General features: G+C 43.8%; 1 protein-coding gene and 1 long non-coding RNA gene across 2 annotated transcripts in view; one reads left to right on the top strand and one right to left on the bottom strand.

Annotated features, from left to right (window-relative positions):
* Window positions 1-12,484: 12,484 nt before the first annotated feature.
* LOC129485231 (uncharacterized) lies at window positions 12,485-14,698 on the bottom strand. The gene is made up of 2 exons (XR_008658645.2): window positions 14,499-14,698; window positions 12,485-12,623 (listed from the first exon to the last, which is right to left on the bottom strand). It is a non-coding gene; the product is annotated as an uncharacterized lncRNA (long non-coding RNA).
* A 63-nt stretch (window positions 14,699-14,761) lies between these two features.
* The window catches only part of FBXL2 (F-box and leucine rich repeat protein 2), a 105,942-nt gene continuing 104,582 nt past the window's right edge, over window positions 14,762-16,121 (top strand). Inside the window, 1 exon segment of the mRNA XM_063612653.1 lies at window positions 14,762-14,846. Coding sequence (XP_063468723.1) covers window positions 14,844-14,846 — 3 coding nt within the window. The 5' untranslated portion in view covers window positions 14,762-14,843.

Below are 16,121 nucleotides of genomic sequence, written 5' to 3'. Positions count from 1 at the left end.
TCCAGCCTGGGCAACAAGAGCGAAACTCCGTCTCAAAACAAAACAAAAAACAGGGATTTGAGTTCTTGATTTGATTCTCAGCTTGGTTGCTGTTGGTGTATAGCAGTGCTACTAATTTGTATACACTAATACTGTATTCTGAAGCTTTATGTTATTCATAAAGTTTCAAAAAGATCTAGGAGCTTTTTGGATGAGTCTTTAGGGTTTTCTAGGTATAGGATCATATAATCAGTGAACAGCAACAGTTTAACTTCCTCTTTACTGATTTGGATGCCCTTTATTTCTTTCTCTTGTCTGATTGCCCTGGCTAGGACTTCCACTACTATGTTGAGTAGAAGTGGTGAAAGTGGGCATCCTTGTCTTGTTCCAGTTCTCAGGGGGAATGCTTTTAACTTTTTCCCCGTTCAGTATACTGTTTGTCATAGATGGCTTTTATTACCTTGAGGTATGTCCCTTCTGTGTTGATTTTGCTGAGGGTTTTAATCATAAAAGGATGCTGGATTTTGTCAAATGCTTTTTCTGCATCTATTGAGATGATCATATGATTTTTGTTTTTAATTCTGTTTATGTGATGTATCATAAATATTGACTTGCATATGTTAAACAATCCTTCATCTCTGGGATGAAACCCACTTAATAAGCCAGGCGTGGTGGCTTACGCCTGTAATCCCGGCACTTTGAAAGGCCAAGGCAGGTGGATCGCTTGAGGTCAGGAGTTTGAGACCAACCTGGCCAACATGGTGAAGCCCCGTCTCTACTAAAATACAAAAAATTAGCCGGGCATGGTGACGGTGCCTGTAGTCCCAGCTACTAGGGAGGCTGAGGCAGGAGACTTGCTTGAATGCATGGGGTGGAGGTTGCAGTGAGCTGAGATTGCACTACTGCACTCCAGCCTGGGCGACAGAGTGAGACTCCATCTCAAAAAAAATAAATAAAATAAAAAAAGAAAAAAGAAGCCCATTTGCTCATGGTGTATTACCTTTCTGATATGTTGTTGAATTTGGTTAGCTAGTATTTTGTTGAGGATTTTTGCATCTATGTTTATCAGAGATATTGGTCCGTAATTTTCTTTTTCTTTTTTTTGTTACGTCCTTTCCTGGTTTTGGTATTAGGGTGATACTGGGCTTCATAGAACGATTTAGGGAGGATTCCCTCTTTCTCTGTTTTTCTGAATAGTTTAAGTAGAATTGGTACCAATTCTTCTTTGAATGTCTGATGGAATTCGGCTGTGGATCCATCTGGTCATGGACTTTTTTTGTTGACGATTTTTAAATTACTGTATCAATCTCACTACTTGTTATTGGTCTGTTCAAGAGTTTCTATTTCTCCTGGTTTAATCTATGAGGATTGTAGGTTTCCAGGAATTTATCCACCTCCTCTAGGTTTTCTAGTCTGTGCATGTAAAGGTGTTCATAGTAGCCTTTAATGATTTTTTGCATTTCTGTGGTATTGGTTGCAAAATCTCCCATTTCGTTTCTAACTGAGCTCATTTGGATATTCTCTCTTCTGGGTTAATTTAGCTAATGGCCCATCGATTTTGTTTATCTTCTCAAACAACAAGTTTTTTGTTTCATTCTTTTTTTGTTTGTTTGTTTCAATTTCATTTAGTTCTGCTCTGATCTTTGTTATTTCTTTGCTTCTTCTGGATTTGGGTTTGGTTTGTTCTTTTTTCTCTATTTCCTTGAGATGTGACCTTAGATTGTCTATTTGTCCTCTTTCAGACTTTTGATATAGGCATTTAATGCTATGAATTTTCCTTTTAGCATTGCTCTTACTGTATTTCAGAGGTTTTGATAGGCTGTGTCACTATTATCTTTCCATTCAAAGAATGTTTTAATTTCCCTCTTGATTCCATTGTTGACCCAAAGATCATTCAGGAGCAGATTATTTAATTTGTATATTTGTATAGTTTTGAGGGTTCCTTAGGAGTTAATTTCCAATTTTATTCCACTGTGGTCTGAGAGGGTACTTGATATCATTTCAATTTTCTTAAATTTATTGAGACTTGTTTTGTGGCCTACCATATGGTCTCTCTTGGAGAGTGTTCCATGTGCTGATGAAAAGAATGTATATTCTGCAGTTGCTAGGTAGAATGTTCTGTAAATATCCGTTAAGTCCATTTGTTCTAAGGTATAGTTGAAGTCCATTGTTTCTTTGTTGACTTTCTGTCTTGATGTCCAGGGTAGTGCTGTCAGTAGAGTATTACAAGCCCCCCACTATTATTGTGTTGCTGTCTATCTCATTTCTTAGATCTAGTAGTAATCATTTAAGAAATCTGGGAGCTCCAAAGTTAGGTGCATATATATTTAAGATTGTGATATATTCCTGTTGGGCTAATCCTTTTATCATTATAAATGTCCCTCTACATCTTTTAAAACTGTTGTTGCTTTAAAGTCTGCTTTGTCTAATATAAGGATGGCTACTCCTCCTTTCTTTTGGTTTCCATCTACGTGGAATATCTTTTTCTACCCCTTTACCTTAAGTTTATGTGAGTGAGTCCTTATGTGTTAGGTGAGTCTCTTGAAGACAGCAGATACTTGGTTGGTGGATTTTTATCCATTCTGTCATTCTGTATCTTTTGAGTGGAACATTTAGGCCATTTACATTCAATGTTAGTATTGAGATGTGAAGTACTGTTTCATCTGTTGTGCTAGATACCTTGTTTCTTTTTTCATTGTGTTATACCTTGCTTTTTTTTCATTGTGTTATTGTTTTATATACTCTGTGAGATTTATGCTTCAAGGCAGTTATATTTTGGTGTATTTTGAGATTTTTGCTTCAAGATCTAGAATTCCTTTTAGCATTTCTTGTAGTGCTGGCTTGGTATTAGAGCATTCTCTCAGCATTTGTCTGAAAAAGACTTTATCTCTCCTTCATTTAGGAAGCTGAGAATTTTGGATACAAAATTCTCAGCTGATAATTATTTTGTTTGAGGAAGCTAAAGATAGGAGTCCACTCCCTTTTGGCTTGTTGGATTTCTGCTGAGAAATCTGCTGTTAATCTGATAGGTTTTCCTTTATAGGTTACCTGATGCTTTTGCCTCACAGTTCTTAAGATTCTTTCCTCTATCTTGACTTTAGATAACCTGATGACTATGTGCCCAGGTGATGATCTTTTTGTCGTGAATTTCCCAGATGTACTTTGCATTTCTTGTATTTGGATGTCTAGATCTCTAGCAAGGCCAGGGAAGTTTTCCTTGATTATTTCCTCAAATTTGTTTTTCAAATTTGTAGATTTCTCTTATTCCTCAGGAACATCAATTATTCTTAGGCTTGGTCATTGTATTTGTCCATTTTCATGCTGCTGATAAAGACATAACCAAGACTGGGAAGAAAAAGAGGTTTAATGGACTTACAGTTCCACATGGCTGGGGAGGCCTCAGAATCATGGCTGGAGGTGAAAGGCACTTCTCGCATGGTGGCAGCAAGAAAAAATGAGGAAGATGCAAAAGCAGAAACCCCTGATAAAACCATCAGATCTTGTGAGACTTATTTACTGCCATGAGAGAACAGTATAGTGGAACCTCCCCCATGTTTCAAATTATCTCCCATCACGTTTCTCCCACAACATGTGGGAATCATGGGAGTACAATTCAAGATGAGATTTGGGTGGAAACACAGAGCCAAACCATATCATTCCACCCCAAACCCCTCCAAATCTCATGTCCTCACATTTCAAAACCAATCGTGCCTTCCCAACAGTCCCCAAAAGTCTTAACTCATTTCAGCATTAACCCAAAAGTCCACATTACAAAGTCTCATGTGAGACAAGGCAAGTCCCTTCTGCATATGAGCCTGTAAAATCAAAAGCAAGCTAGTTACTTCCTAGATACAATGTGGGTACACATATTAGGTAAATACAGCTGCTCCAAATGGGAGAAATTGGCCAAAAGAAAAGGTTTACAGGGCCCATGCAAGTCTGAAATCCAGAGGGGTAGTCCAATTCTAAAGCTCCAAAATGATCTCCTTTGACTCTATTTCTCACATCCAGGTCATGCTGATGCAAGAGGTAGTTTCCCATAGTCTAGGGCAGGTCCACCCCTGTGGCTTTGCAGGGTATAGCCCCCTCCCTGGTTGCTTTCACAGGCTGGCATTGAGTGTCTGCAGCTTTTCCAGGCACACGGTGTAAGCTGTCAGTGGATCTACCATTCTGGGGTCTGGAAGATGGTGGCCCTCTTCTCACAGCTCCACTAGGTGGGTGCCCAAGTAGGGACTCCATGTCGGGGCTCTGACCCCACATTTCCCTTCTGCACTGCCCTAGCAGAGGTTCTCCATGAGGGCCCCACCCCTGCAGCAAACTTTTGCCTGGGCATCCAGGTGTTTCCATAAATTTTCTGAAATCTAGGTGGAGGTTCCTAAACCTCAATTCTTGACTTCTGTGCACCTGCAGGCTCAACACCACATGGAAGCTGCCAAGGTTTGGGACTTGCAACCTCTGAAACCATGGGCCAAGCTGTACCTTGGCCCCTTTTAGCTACAGTTGGAGCGGCTGGGACACAGGGCACCAAGTCCCTAGGCTGCACACAGCGTGGGGACTCTGGGCCCAGCCCACTAAACCATTTTTTCCTCCTAGGCTTCTGGGTCGGTGATGGGAGGGGCTGCTGTGAAGACCTATGGCATGCCCTGGAGACATTTTCCCCATTGTCTTGGGGATTAACATTTGGCTCCTTGTTATTTATGTAAATTTATGCAGCCAGCTTGAATTTTGCCTCAGAAAATGGGTTTTTCTTTTCTACTGCATTGTCAGGCTGCAAATTTTCTGAACTTTTATGCTCTGTTTCCCTTTTAAAATGCAATGCTTTTAACGGCACCCGAGTCACCTCTTGAATGCTTTGCTGCTTAGAAGTTTCTTCCAGCAGATACCTTAAATCATCTCTTTCAAGTTCAAAGTTACACAAATCTCTAGGTCAGGGGCAAAATGCCATCAGCCTCTTTGCTAAAACATAACAAGAATCACCTTTGCTCCAGTTCCCAAGAAGTTCCTCATTTCCATCTGAGACCACCTCAGCCTGGATCCTATTGTTCACATCACTATCAGCATTTTTGTCAAAGCCATTCAACACGTCTCTAGGAAGTTCCAAAATTTCCCACATTTTCCTCTTTTCTTCTGAGCCCTTCAACTGTTCCAGCCTCTGCCTGATACCCAGTCACATTTTTGGGTATCTTTTCACAACACCCCATTCCTGGTACCAATGTACTGTATTAGTCCATTTTCATGCAGCTAATAACGGCATACCCAAGACTGGGAAGAAAAAGAGGTTTAATCAGACTTATAGTTCCGCATGCCTGGGGAGGCCTTGGAATCATGGCTGGAGGTGAAAGGCACCTCTTACATGGCAGCTGCAAGAGAAAATGAGGAAGATGCAAAAGTGGAAACCCCTGATAAAGCCATCAGAGCTTATGAGACTTATTCACTACCATGAGAGAACAGTATGAAAGAAACCACCCCCATGATTCAAATTATCTCCCACCGGGTCCCCCCCACAACATGTGGGAATTATGGGAGTACAATTCAAGATGAACTTTGGGTGGGGACATAGAGCCAAACTGTATCAGTCATTTAACATAATCTTAACTTTCTTGGAGTCTTTGGTCAATATTTTAAAATTCTTTTTTCTTTGTCTTTGTCTGATTGTGTTAATTCAAAAACCTTGGCTTCAAGCTCTGAAGTTCTTTCTTCTACATATTCTAGTCTATTATTGAAACTTTTCAGTGTATTTTGTATTTCTCTAAGTGTGTCTTTCATTTCCAGAAGCTGTGATTGTTTTTCCTTTATGATATTTATTTCTCTGGAAAATTTGTCATCCGTATCCTGTATTTTCATTTTATTGCTTTAAGTTATTTTTTAACTTTCTCTGGTATCTCCCTGAGTAGCTGAATAATCAACCTTCTGAAATCTTTATCTGGCAATTCAGAGATTTCTTCTAGGTTTGAATCCATTGCTGGGGAGCTACTGTGATCTTTTGGGCGTGTTATACAACCTTGTTTTGTTACATTACCAGAATTACTTCCCTGGTTCCTTCTCATTTGGGCAGACTATTTCAGTGGAAAGATCTGGAACTCAAGGGCTGCTGTTCAGATTCTTTTGTCCCATAGGGTGATCCCTTGATGTGGTGCTCTCCCCCTTCCCCTAGGGATTGGGCTTCCTGAGAGTTGGACTGCAGTGATTGTTATTGCTCTTTTGGGTTTAGCCACCTAGTGAGGCTACCAGGCTCTGGGCTGGTGCTAGTGAATGTCTGCAAAGAGTCCTGTGATGTCATCCATTTTCAGGTCCCCCCACCGTAGATACCAGCACTTGCTCTATTGGAGGTGGCAGGGAAGTGAAGTAAACTCTGTAATAGTCCTTGGTTGTAGTTTTGTTTAGTGTGCTGGTTTTGTTGAATGCTGGTTATTCCAGCAGTGAAGTTGTCATGTGGACAGACTCAGGACCTCTGGTAGGCCAGGATGTTGCAGGCAGTGGAACTAGCTGTTGTTTTAGCTTTCCTTGGAGCAGGGTTATTCTGTCATGAGTTCTGTAATGGCTTGAGTTGGTTGACCTCCAGCCAGGAGGTGGCAAGAGAGCACCAGCTGCAGTAGTAGAAGGGGAATTATAAGCATGCCCTAAATTGGCCAGGATAAATATTTGGGTTTCTCAGGTGATGGGCGGGGACATAAAGCTCCCAAGAATTTGTGTCTTTTGTGTTCAGCAACCAGGGTGGGTAGAGAAAAAACATCAGGTGGGGGCAGGGTTAGGTGGGTTTGAGCTCAGTTTCTCCTTGGGCAGGGCTTGTTCCAGCCACTGTGGGAGATGGGTAATGGTTCTCAGGCTAATGGAGTTAACGTTCCAAGGGGGAATATGGTTGCCCTTGTTGCATAACACAGGTCACCAGGGAAGTGAGGGAAAGCCAGCAGTGACAGGCCTCACCCAAATCCCATGTAGCCAGCAAGGCTGGTCTCACTCCTGCTGTGCCCTGCCAATGGTGCTGAGTTTATATCTAGGATCCCCATGCATGAGCGTGGGGCTCAGACCCTGCCCCAAACTACGAGCCTCCCTGCTGAGAAAGTAAGTACGGCTTTCAGGCCTTGCCCTTCCCCACCTGTCCACACAATTGGCTCTGGCTCCTGCAGCAATTCCCATTTGCCCCCCAGATTCTGCTCAGGAAAATTTGTGCTCGGTCAAAATTATTACAAATTTCAGTACTGGGCATGGTGGCTCATGCCTGTAATCCCAGCACTTTGGGAGGCCAACGTGGGTGTATCACCTGAGATCAGGAGTTTGAGGCCAGCCTGGCCAAAATGGTGAAACCCTGTCTCTACTAAAAATACAAAAATTAGCCAGGTGTGGTGGCACATGCCTGTAATCCAAGCTACTCAGGAGGCTGAGGCAGGATATCACTTGAACCCAGGAGGCAGAGGTTGCAGTGAGGCGAGATCACGCCACTGCACTCCAGCCTGGGCAACAAAGCAAGACTCCATCTCAAAAAGAAAAAAATTACAAAATTTAGTTGGAAGCTTCTTTCACCCTACCTAGTGACCCCTACCTAGTTCTGCTGCATGCCTTCCCCAAGGACCCCTGTGAGGTAGAGTCAGGGATGGCTTACCTAGTCTTGAGCTGGGGACTGGGAGTACCTACAGGGCTCTTCTCATCGCTTCTTGTATTTTAATATTTTGCTCGGCTCCCTAAATCCATTCCAACTCTAGGTAAGGTTAAATTATTCTCCTGTGATCTGGATTTTCAGATTCCCCAGTGGGGATGTGTGTTCCGACGCAGGTTTTCCCCTCTCATACTTTGGGAACTCAGGTTTTTAGCTGTCTCACACAGTTTGCAGCCACGAGCCGCTTCTTCCACAGGATCTGTGAACTCTTTCGGTCTTCCTGGCACATTCCTGCTGTGGTTCTTGGAGCAAAAGTACACAGTGTGAGCCTCCACATGCTGTTCTGTCTGTCCAAGTGGGAGATGCACATTAGTCCTGTCTCCTATCTATCATGTTATTCTTCTTTCTAGTCTTCAGATGAATAACTTCAATTGTTCACTGATTTTCTTCGGCTTGCTAAATCTCTTGCTAAACCCCCATGGTGAAACTTTTTTTCAGCTATTGCAGTTTTCAGCTTCAGAATTTCTATTTGGTTCCTTTTTATAATTTCTACCTCTTTATTGCTATTCTCTATTTGTTCATATGTTGTTTTCTTGGTTTCCTGTTGTTCTTTTGTTCAGGATTTTCTTTAGTTATTTGAGCATATTTAAGATAGTGGATTTAAGTCTCTCTTTAGTAAGTTTAATGTCTGGGATTTTATAGGGATGGTGTTAGGTCCACGACTATGCCAAATGTCCACTCAGGGTCAGGTTCTGGCCCATGCTGAGGTCTGAGGGGAGTGGGTGGATGGGCATTTAGCTGAAAGAACACTCAGGGGGCTGTAGGCAGGTGAATATTGTTTTATTCAGCAGCAGCTCTCATCAACAGCTTTCTCATCAGCAGCTTACTTACACCAGCTTTCTCACACTGTCTGTCTTTATCTCAGCTGTCTGCTCTGGCTCTGTGGCTCCTGCCACCCCCATGCCTGTAGGGGCACGGCCAGCTCTGCCTTGCTTTCAGGGTCAGCAGCTTAACTCTTTCTCTCTCTGGGCACCAGCATGAGCCATGCCATGGCTCGTCTGCAAGACGGACAGCTCTGGTTCTCCCTCTGTCTTTCTCTGGGCACCAGCACCATGTCAAGCCATGCCTGAGAGCCCTGTGCACAGTGTCAGCAGGGCAGTTATACCTTCTACAGGCTTTGAGCCAAGTATGAACTTAACACAAACAGGTTATATAACAAGTGGAGGTGTGCGCCTATGCACCAATCCTGCTGTGTCATGCAGGCCTGGATGTCTGCCTCAGCCTATTCCTTGACTAAAGCACATCCGTGTACCTTACAGATGGTTTCTGTGAGTTTATTTTTTTCCCTTGTGAGTGGGCCATACCTTTCCTGTTTCTTTGCATGCCTTGTAATTATTTTGCTGAGAACTGGACATTTTGAATAGTATAATGTGGAACTCTGGAAATAAGACTCTACCCAAGGCTTTAATTTTCATTATTGAGGGCTGCAGCCATCCACCTGTTTAATGAGTTTCCAAATTGTTTTCGCAAAGACTGTATTCCTTGTCAAGTGTGCTCATTGAAGTCTCTGTTTTGTTATCTTAGCAGTCGACTAGTGACCTGAAAGAGATTTCCTTAAATACTTAGAGACAGAAAAAAAAGAAAAAGGAAAACACCCACAAAACCACAAGACCGTGCCTCTGGTCTTTGCATTCTGGCTCTAAGCTAGGACACTCCTTCAATGCTAAGCCAAGCTGATGGCAACCCTACCTTAGCCTTCATTTCTTGCTTGTGTAGAGTCCAAAGATCAGCCACAAGTGTAAGTCTAGGATCCTCTTAAGCCTTTTCTGATCATGCATCTGGGCCTGTGCATGTATACTATACTCCAGATTCCCCAGTATATGCTGTAGCCCTCCAAAGCTCTTATTCCCCCAAGAATCTTCCTCCTCATTCACAGCCTTTTGAGTCTGTCTGTTGCTTGCCTCATCCTCCATTTCTTGCCCCAGGCAGTGGTGGATAGTGTATGTCTTTAAATATTTCCATCAGATCCTGTGCAGGAAGCCCTCCAACCCGAGGAGGTAAAATTAAGGGTCAACTTCCAGGTCAGTCTCTTACAGCAGGGGTCCCCAACCCCAAGGCTATGGACCAATACTGGTCAGTGGCCTGTTAGGAACTGGGCTTGGGCTGCATAGCAGGAGGTGAGCGGTATTGAGTGAAACTTCATCTGTATTTATAGCCTTTCCGTATTGCTCGCGTTACCACCTGAGTCCCGCTTCCTGTCAGATCAATGGCAGGATTAGATTCTCATAGGACCACAAACCCTACTGTGAACTGCACATGTAAGAGATCTCGGTTGTGATTCCTTATGAGAATCTAATGCCTGATGATCTGTCACTGCCTCCCATCACCCCCAGATGGGACTGTCTAGTTGCAGGAAAACAAGCTCAGGGCTTCCACTGATTCTACATCACGGTGAGTTGTATAATTAATTTTTTATATATTACAATGTAATGATAATAGAAACAAAATACACAATAAATGTAATGTGCTTGGATCGTCCTGAAACCATCCCCCATCCCAGTTCATGGAAAAATTGTCCACAAAACTGGTCCTTGGTGCCAAAAAGGTTGGGAACTGCTGCCTTACAGAATGCAGAAACCGGTCAAATGCATAACCAAAATGTTTTGAGAACAAGGTCATATTGCTGAGCCTGGGACCAGCAAGCTGCATCAGAACACAAGCCACCATCCATAAGACTACCACCAGGCTGGGGAGTAGGGGGTGCTAGGTGGGCAAGCAAAATCCCCCATAATTCTTTCCTATCAAAATTCAGCTGCCTCTTTATTAAGCACTCCCTGGTTGACTTAAATGTTTTATTAGACTCCAGAGTCTGAAATGTCGATTCTGTCCATTTTTCCCCACTTAATGGTTGCTTCAGTAGAGGGAGACCAATTCTTGGAGCTCCCTATTCCGCTAATTCTGTGGTGTCACTTCTGTTATAACTACTTTAGAAAACAATTTGGAAACACAAATTTCTTCAGATTTATGTAGTAAATCTGTAAACCAACAACTCTACTCTTCGTTGACATTCCAGAGCTGTGGTTCTCAAATGGGGCAATTTTGCCACTCTGTGGACATTTGGAAATGCCTGGAGACATTTTTTGATTTTCACAACTGGGGTGCGCCATTAGCATCTAGTGGGTAGAGATCATGGATGTTGTGAAACATCTTACAATACACAGGACTACCCTCTCCCTCCAGCCTCCAGCAACAAAGATTTATCTGGCCCTACATGCTAAAAGTGCTAAGATTGAGAGACTGTCATCTAGAGAAATGTGTCCATGTACACTAGGAGAATGCTCATAGCTTCATCATTCATAAGAGTCCTAAATGGGAAATGATCCAAATGCCTATCAACAGTAGAAGGGATAAATATATTCTTGTGTGCATTCAGTGAGATACTTTATAGCTATAAAAATGTAGTACAAACACTTATAAAGAACTACAAGAAAGTACTAGGCACAGTGGCATGCACCTGTAGTCTCAGCTACTGAGAAGGCTGAAGTGAAGGATCACTTGAGCCCAGGAGCTCGAGGCCAACCTGGGCAACATAGCCAGACATCCCTCTCCAAAAAAACAAAAATAAAACAAATGAATAAGGAAATGCAAAAAAATGACTTCCATAAATTTCACAACAGTGATCACCTATAGGGGAAAAGTTGAAGGGGGAATTCACATTAGGAGAGTAGACATGAGGATCATCTGGGTTCCTGGTTATGTTCTATTTCTTGAACTGGGTGGTGTTTATATAAGGGTTCACTTTAACAAAATGTACATTTGTATTCTATTACTTGTATTTATATCTCATAATAAAAAGGTAAAAATAAAGGCTGTCAGTAATTACAGTATTTATTTTCTATTACACTCCCTACTCTATCAAGTCACATTTTTATTCAGATCTTCAAACTGACCATACAGTCCCAGCATAGATGTTCATTCATTCAATCATCGGTATTTATTGAACATCTACTATAAGCCAGGAACTGTTCTAAACACTAGGAATACACAATGGAACAAGATAGACATCTTGAATTCCAGAGCGGGGAGACAGGAAGTAATTAATAAACAAAAAGGTACAAAAGATAATTTTGAGGGGGGCTAAGTACTTTGAGAACAAGACAGAGTTAAATGAGAGAGGCTGACTGAAGTGAGAGTGACCGGAATGAGCTATTTTAGGTCAGTAAAGGCTTTTGTGAAGATGACAGTTGAGGAGATAACTGACCTGTATCAAATGAAGGAAGGGCCTACATGAAGTTCTGCAGGAAGAATATTCCATAAAAAGGAAGCAGATATTATTGAGGCTTTTAAGTACAAAAGTATTTGACATGTTTGAGGAACCTCAGGAAATAGAAGTGCGGCTAGTGTAGCGTGAATGAGGGAAGAGTGACAGGAGATGGAGTTGGTGCAGTGGGCAAGGCCTCCATTGTGTACCATTTTGGTAGACCATTTTTTCTTTTTTTTTTTTGGACACAGAGTCTTGCTCTGTTGCCCAGGCTGGAGTGCAGTGGCGTGATCTCTGCTCACTGCAACCTCTGCCTCCCATGTTCAAGCGATTCTTCTGCCTCAGCCTCCCAAGTAGCTGGGACTACAGGCGCCTGCCACCACACCTGGCTAATTTTTGTGTTTCTAGTAGAGACGGGGTTTCACCATGTCGGCCAGGCTGGTCTCGAACTTCTGACCTCAGGTGATCCTCCCACCTCGGCCTCCCAAAGTGCTGGGATTACAGGCGTGAGCCACCTTGCCCGGCCTGTATTTTTTTTAAGTGCTATGAGAAGCCACTGAAAATGCTGCTGTTGTGTAGGGTGCAGGAGGGAAGACATGGGGTCATAGTCCACTTGTGCTGCTATAACAAAATACCACAGGACTGTGTAATTTATAAACAATAGAAATTTATTCTTCACAGTTCTGGAGGCTGGGAAGTCGAAGATCAATGTGCTGGCCGGTTTGGTGCCTGGTGAGGGCTGCTCTGCTTCCAAGATGGTGTCTTGTTGCTGCATCCTCTGGAGGATTGCTGTGTCCTCACATGGCAGAAGGGATGAAAAGGCAAAAAGGGGCTGAATTCCCTCCCTCAAGCTCTCTTATAAGGGCATTAATCCCATTCATGAGGACAGAGCTCTCACAGCCTACTCCCCTCCTTGAGGTCTTCTTCCTAAAACTGTCACATTTTATATGTTTTCACATAAAGTTTGGAGGGGACACAGACATTCAAATCATAGCACATATGGAGATGAATTTGGGTGAGACAATAGTGGTTGTGAGGTGGAGATGTTGTAGAGTGGATAGATTGAGAATTTAAGGTGGAGTCAAGAATATGTGATAATGGACTGGAAGTGAGGTGGGAGGAAACAGCGGAATCAGGGACAATTCCTAGGTTTTTGTCTTAACAATCAAGAGGATAGTAGGGACTTTTGCTTTGAGAAGACTGGGGAGTAACAAACTTGGATCAAGAGGTTAATTTGGGCCATATTACGTTGTGATGTCTATTAGGCACTCCGGGGGAGATGTCAGGTCAGCTGTTGAATATGATTCTTCCTCACAGATTTTTTTTTACATTTTAAAATTCTTTTTCTCTTTTTTGTAACTTTATTGTTTTGTTGTTGTTTTTATTTTGTCATTTTTCTTCTGTTTCTAACACACCAAAACTCCTTCCTTTCTTCCCTCCCTCCCTCTCTCTCTTTCTTTCTTTTCTTTTCTTTTTTTTTTTTTTGAGACAGAGTCTCACTCTGTCGCTGCCCAGGCTGGAGTGTAGTGGCACGATCTTGGCTCATTGCAAGCTTCACCTCCTGGGTTCACGCCATTCTCCTGGCTCAGCCTCCCAAGTAGCTGGGACTACAGGCACCTGCCACCATGCCCGGCTAATTTTTTGTATTTTTAGTAGAGACAGGGTTTCACCATGTTAGCCAGGATAGTCTCGATCTCCTGACCTCATGATCCACGCACCTCGGCCTCCCAAAGTGCTGGGATTACAGGCATGAGCCACCACACCCGGCCTTTCTCTGTCTCTCTCTCTCTCTCTCTTTCTTTCTTTCTTTCCTTCTTTGTTCCTTCCTTCCTTCCTTCCTGCCTTCCTTCCTTCCTTCTTTCTCTCTTTCTCTCTTTCTTTCTTTCGCGTCAGGGTCTTGCTATGTTGCCCAGGCTGGTCTCTAACTCCTGGCCTCAAGCAATCCTCCTGCTTCAGCCTCCCAAAGTGCTGGGATTACAAGTGTCCCATCGCACTGGGTCCTTCTTCATAGAGTTAATGGGCTGGATTTCAGGATATCTAGAGTTCCCTTCAACCATATTAAAAACTTTCAACAAATTGCCAGTTGATTTAATGAATTAGACAGCATGCATAGAATGCTATTCCATTAAGTGGCATGCAAAGATAATAATTTTTTTTTTGAGACGGAGTCTCACTCTGTTGCCCAGGCTGGAGTGCAGTGGTGTGATCTCAGCTCACTGTAAGTTCCACCTCCCGGGTTCACGCCATTCTCCTGCCTCAGCCTCCCGAGTAGCTGGGACTACAGGCCTCCCCAACCACACCTGGCTATTTTTTTGTATTTTTAGTAGATATGGGGTTTCATCGTGTTAGCCAGGATGGTCTTGATCTCCTGACCTCGTGATCCGCCCGCCTCGGCCTCCCAAAGTGCTTGGATTACAGGCGTGAGCCACCTCTCCTGGCCCCAAGATAATCATTTTTAATCTAAAAAAGTAGATTATAAAACGGTTACCTATGGTTTGCCACCATTTTTAAGAATACAGTATATTATAACAACTCATTGGAAGCTTGAAGCAGATAGAATGGAATCTGAGCAGTAGCTACTTCAGGTGCTGGGGTGAGTGTCATTTTATCCTTTTAAATTCTTGTTATTGGTAATTTAAAATGTTTTCAATAATCATGCATTACCTGTATAACGTGTTTTAAAAAAAAAAAAAAATCCATGGTCTCTTTCAGCTGGGCAGTCCACGGCTGGGTAATCTGTCAGGTGAGGGTCATCAAGGTGATCAGGCTGAGAGGATGGACCAGATACAAAGTGGGAGAGGCGAAGAGGCCCAGTTCCAGGGCCGGGGGCGAGGGGTGGGCGGTCCAAAGGGCACCGCCCCTGCGGGTCACGTGCTCGCCGGCCACCAATGGCCGCCTCCGAGCCCACCTTGGGGACGGGGCGGGGCGCTTGGCTGGCGTCACCAGGACAACGGGCGTCGCCGGCGCCGTGTGACTTCAGGCTGTGGGCTCGCTCGCGGCTCTTCGGCCATGGTGAGTCTGGGACCCGCGTCTGCCCAGCCGCTCCGCCCTACCCCTACCGGGCTGGGTCCCCACGCCGCCGCCCGCTAGGGTCGGGCGGGCGGCGCCGGGGTCGTGGAGAGGCCGGGCCGCGGCCTGCGAGGCTGCTGGGCAGGGCAGGGCTGGGCGGGCCCTGGGAGGGGTAACCTGGGGGATTCAGAGCGCCCGCCGGCCGGGGGGCGACCGCGATGCAGCGTTCCCTGCCGCTGGAGTCTGGGTGACAGCCCGGACCCCCACCCAGTGGGCCGCTGGACGACGTGACGCTGTTTGGCCCGAGAGAGCCTGGGAAGCCACCCAAGGAGGGTGTGGTTAAAAAAAAAAATCTTATATATGGATATCATATGTATTTATATTTACACTAAAGCAGTGTATGTGCCTCCAGTTTTGTTTCTATGCAATTATATGTAACTAATATAAGACATATATCTTCCTTTCAAAATCAGCATTCTGATAGGTTTTTTAGCACGTGGAAATTAAAATTTTTGATTTTAGAGACCCCTCCCCTCCTTTCTAAAAAATAGAGGGCATTAAGCTGGAGGTTTTTTTTTCTGAGTGCCGCACCCTCACTAAGGGATTTAATTAATTTATAATTAGTGCATTGTAAACGTCTTAAATCATTACCTTTGTTCAGTTAACTTCAGATGGCGTGGGCATAACACCTGGCCCCCTTTAAGCTCGTTTTTAAAACGTTACTCGGTTTCACTCGGCAGAGGTGCTGGCTTGAACAGACAAGTTCAGAGAATTGCCAACCAAAGGCATAATTCTCCAGAGGCCTTCACCGGGTGTGTAAGAGAAGAGAGGAGCTAGACTCCTTGCTTGGGGACACACCCTTGGTATAGAACACTTGAGGAGGTATGGCGGTAGGCGTAGGTAATAGGGAAATACTTAGTTTTGTTTTAACCATGAGTAATTAAGTGGCGATTTTCTCCTTATCTGCAGGAGTTTAGTGGAAGTGCTGATGAGCGGAGAATGCAGGGTGCTCCCCGAGTGCCAGCTGGCCTCATGGAGAAAAAACTATCATTAGGAATCCTGGCTGGCTCAGTTTTTTTCTTAATAACCAAGGAGAGGGATGGTGGTGGGAGGTGGATGGTGTCTCTCATTGACTCTGGAAAAGCAACTTCCAAATGTGTGGCATTATTGCTGGCAGGAGAAGAACATCACCCATAAATCACAGTACCATGTAATGCCTTTATTTTGTGTATGTTTCTTTTTTAAACTGCGAATTCCTTTTTAAGTGACAAATTAATG

This window comes from Symphalangus syndactylus, chromosome 1 (genome assembly GCF_028878055.3).
Source record: "Symphalangus syndactylus isolate Jambi chromosome 1, NHGRI_mSymSyn1-v2.1_pri, whole genome shotgun sequence".
Lineage (NCBI taxonomy): Eukaryota > Metazoa > Chordata > Mammalia > Primates > Hylobatidae > Symphalangus > Symphalangus syndactylus.
This window is presented reverse-complemented; position numbering and strand designations above follow the sequence as displayed.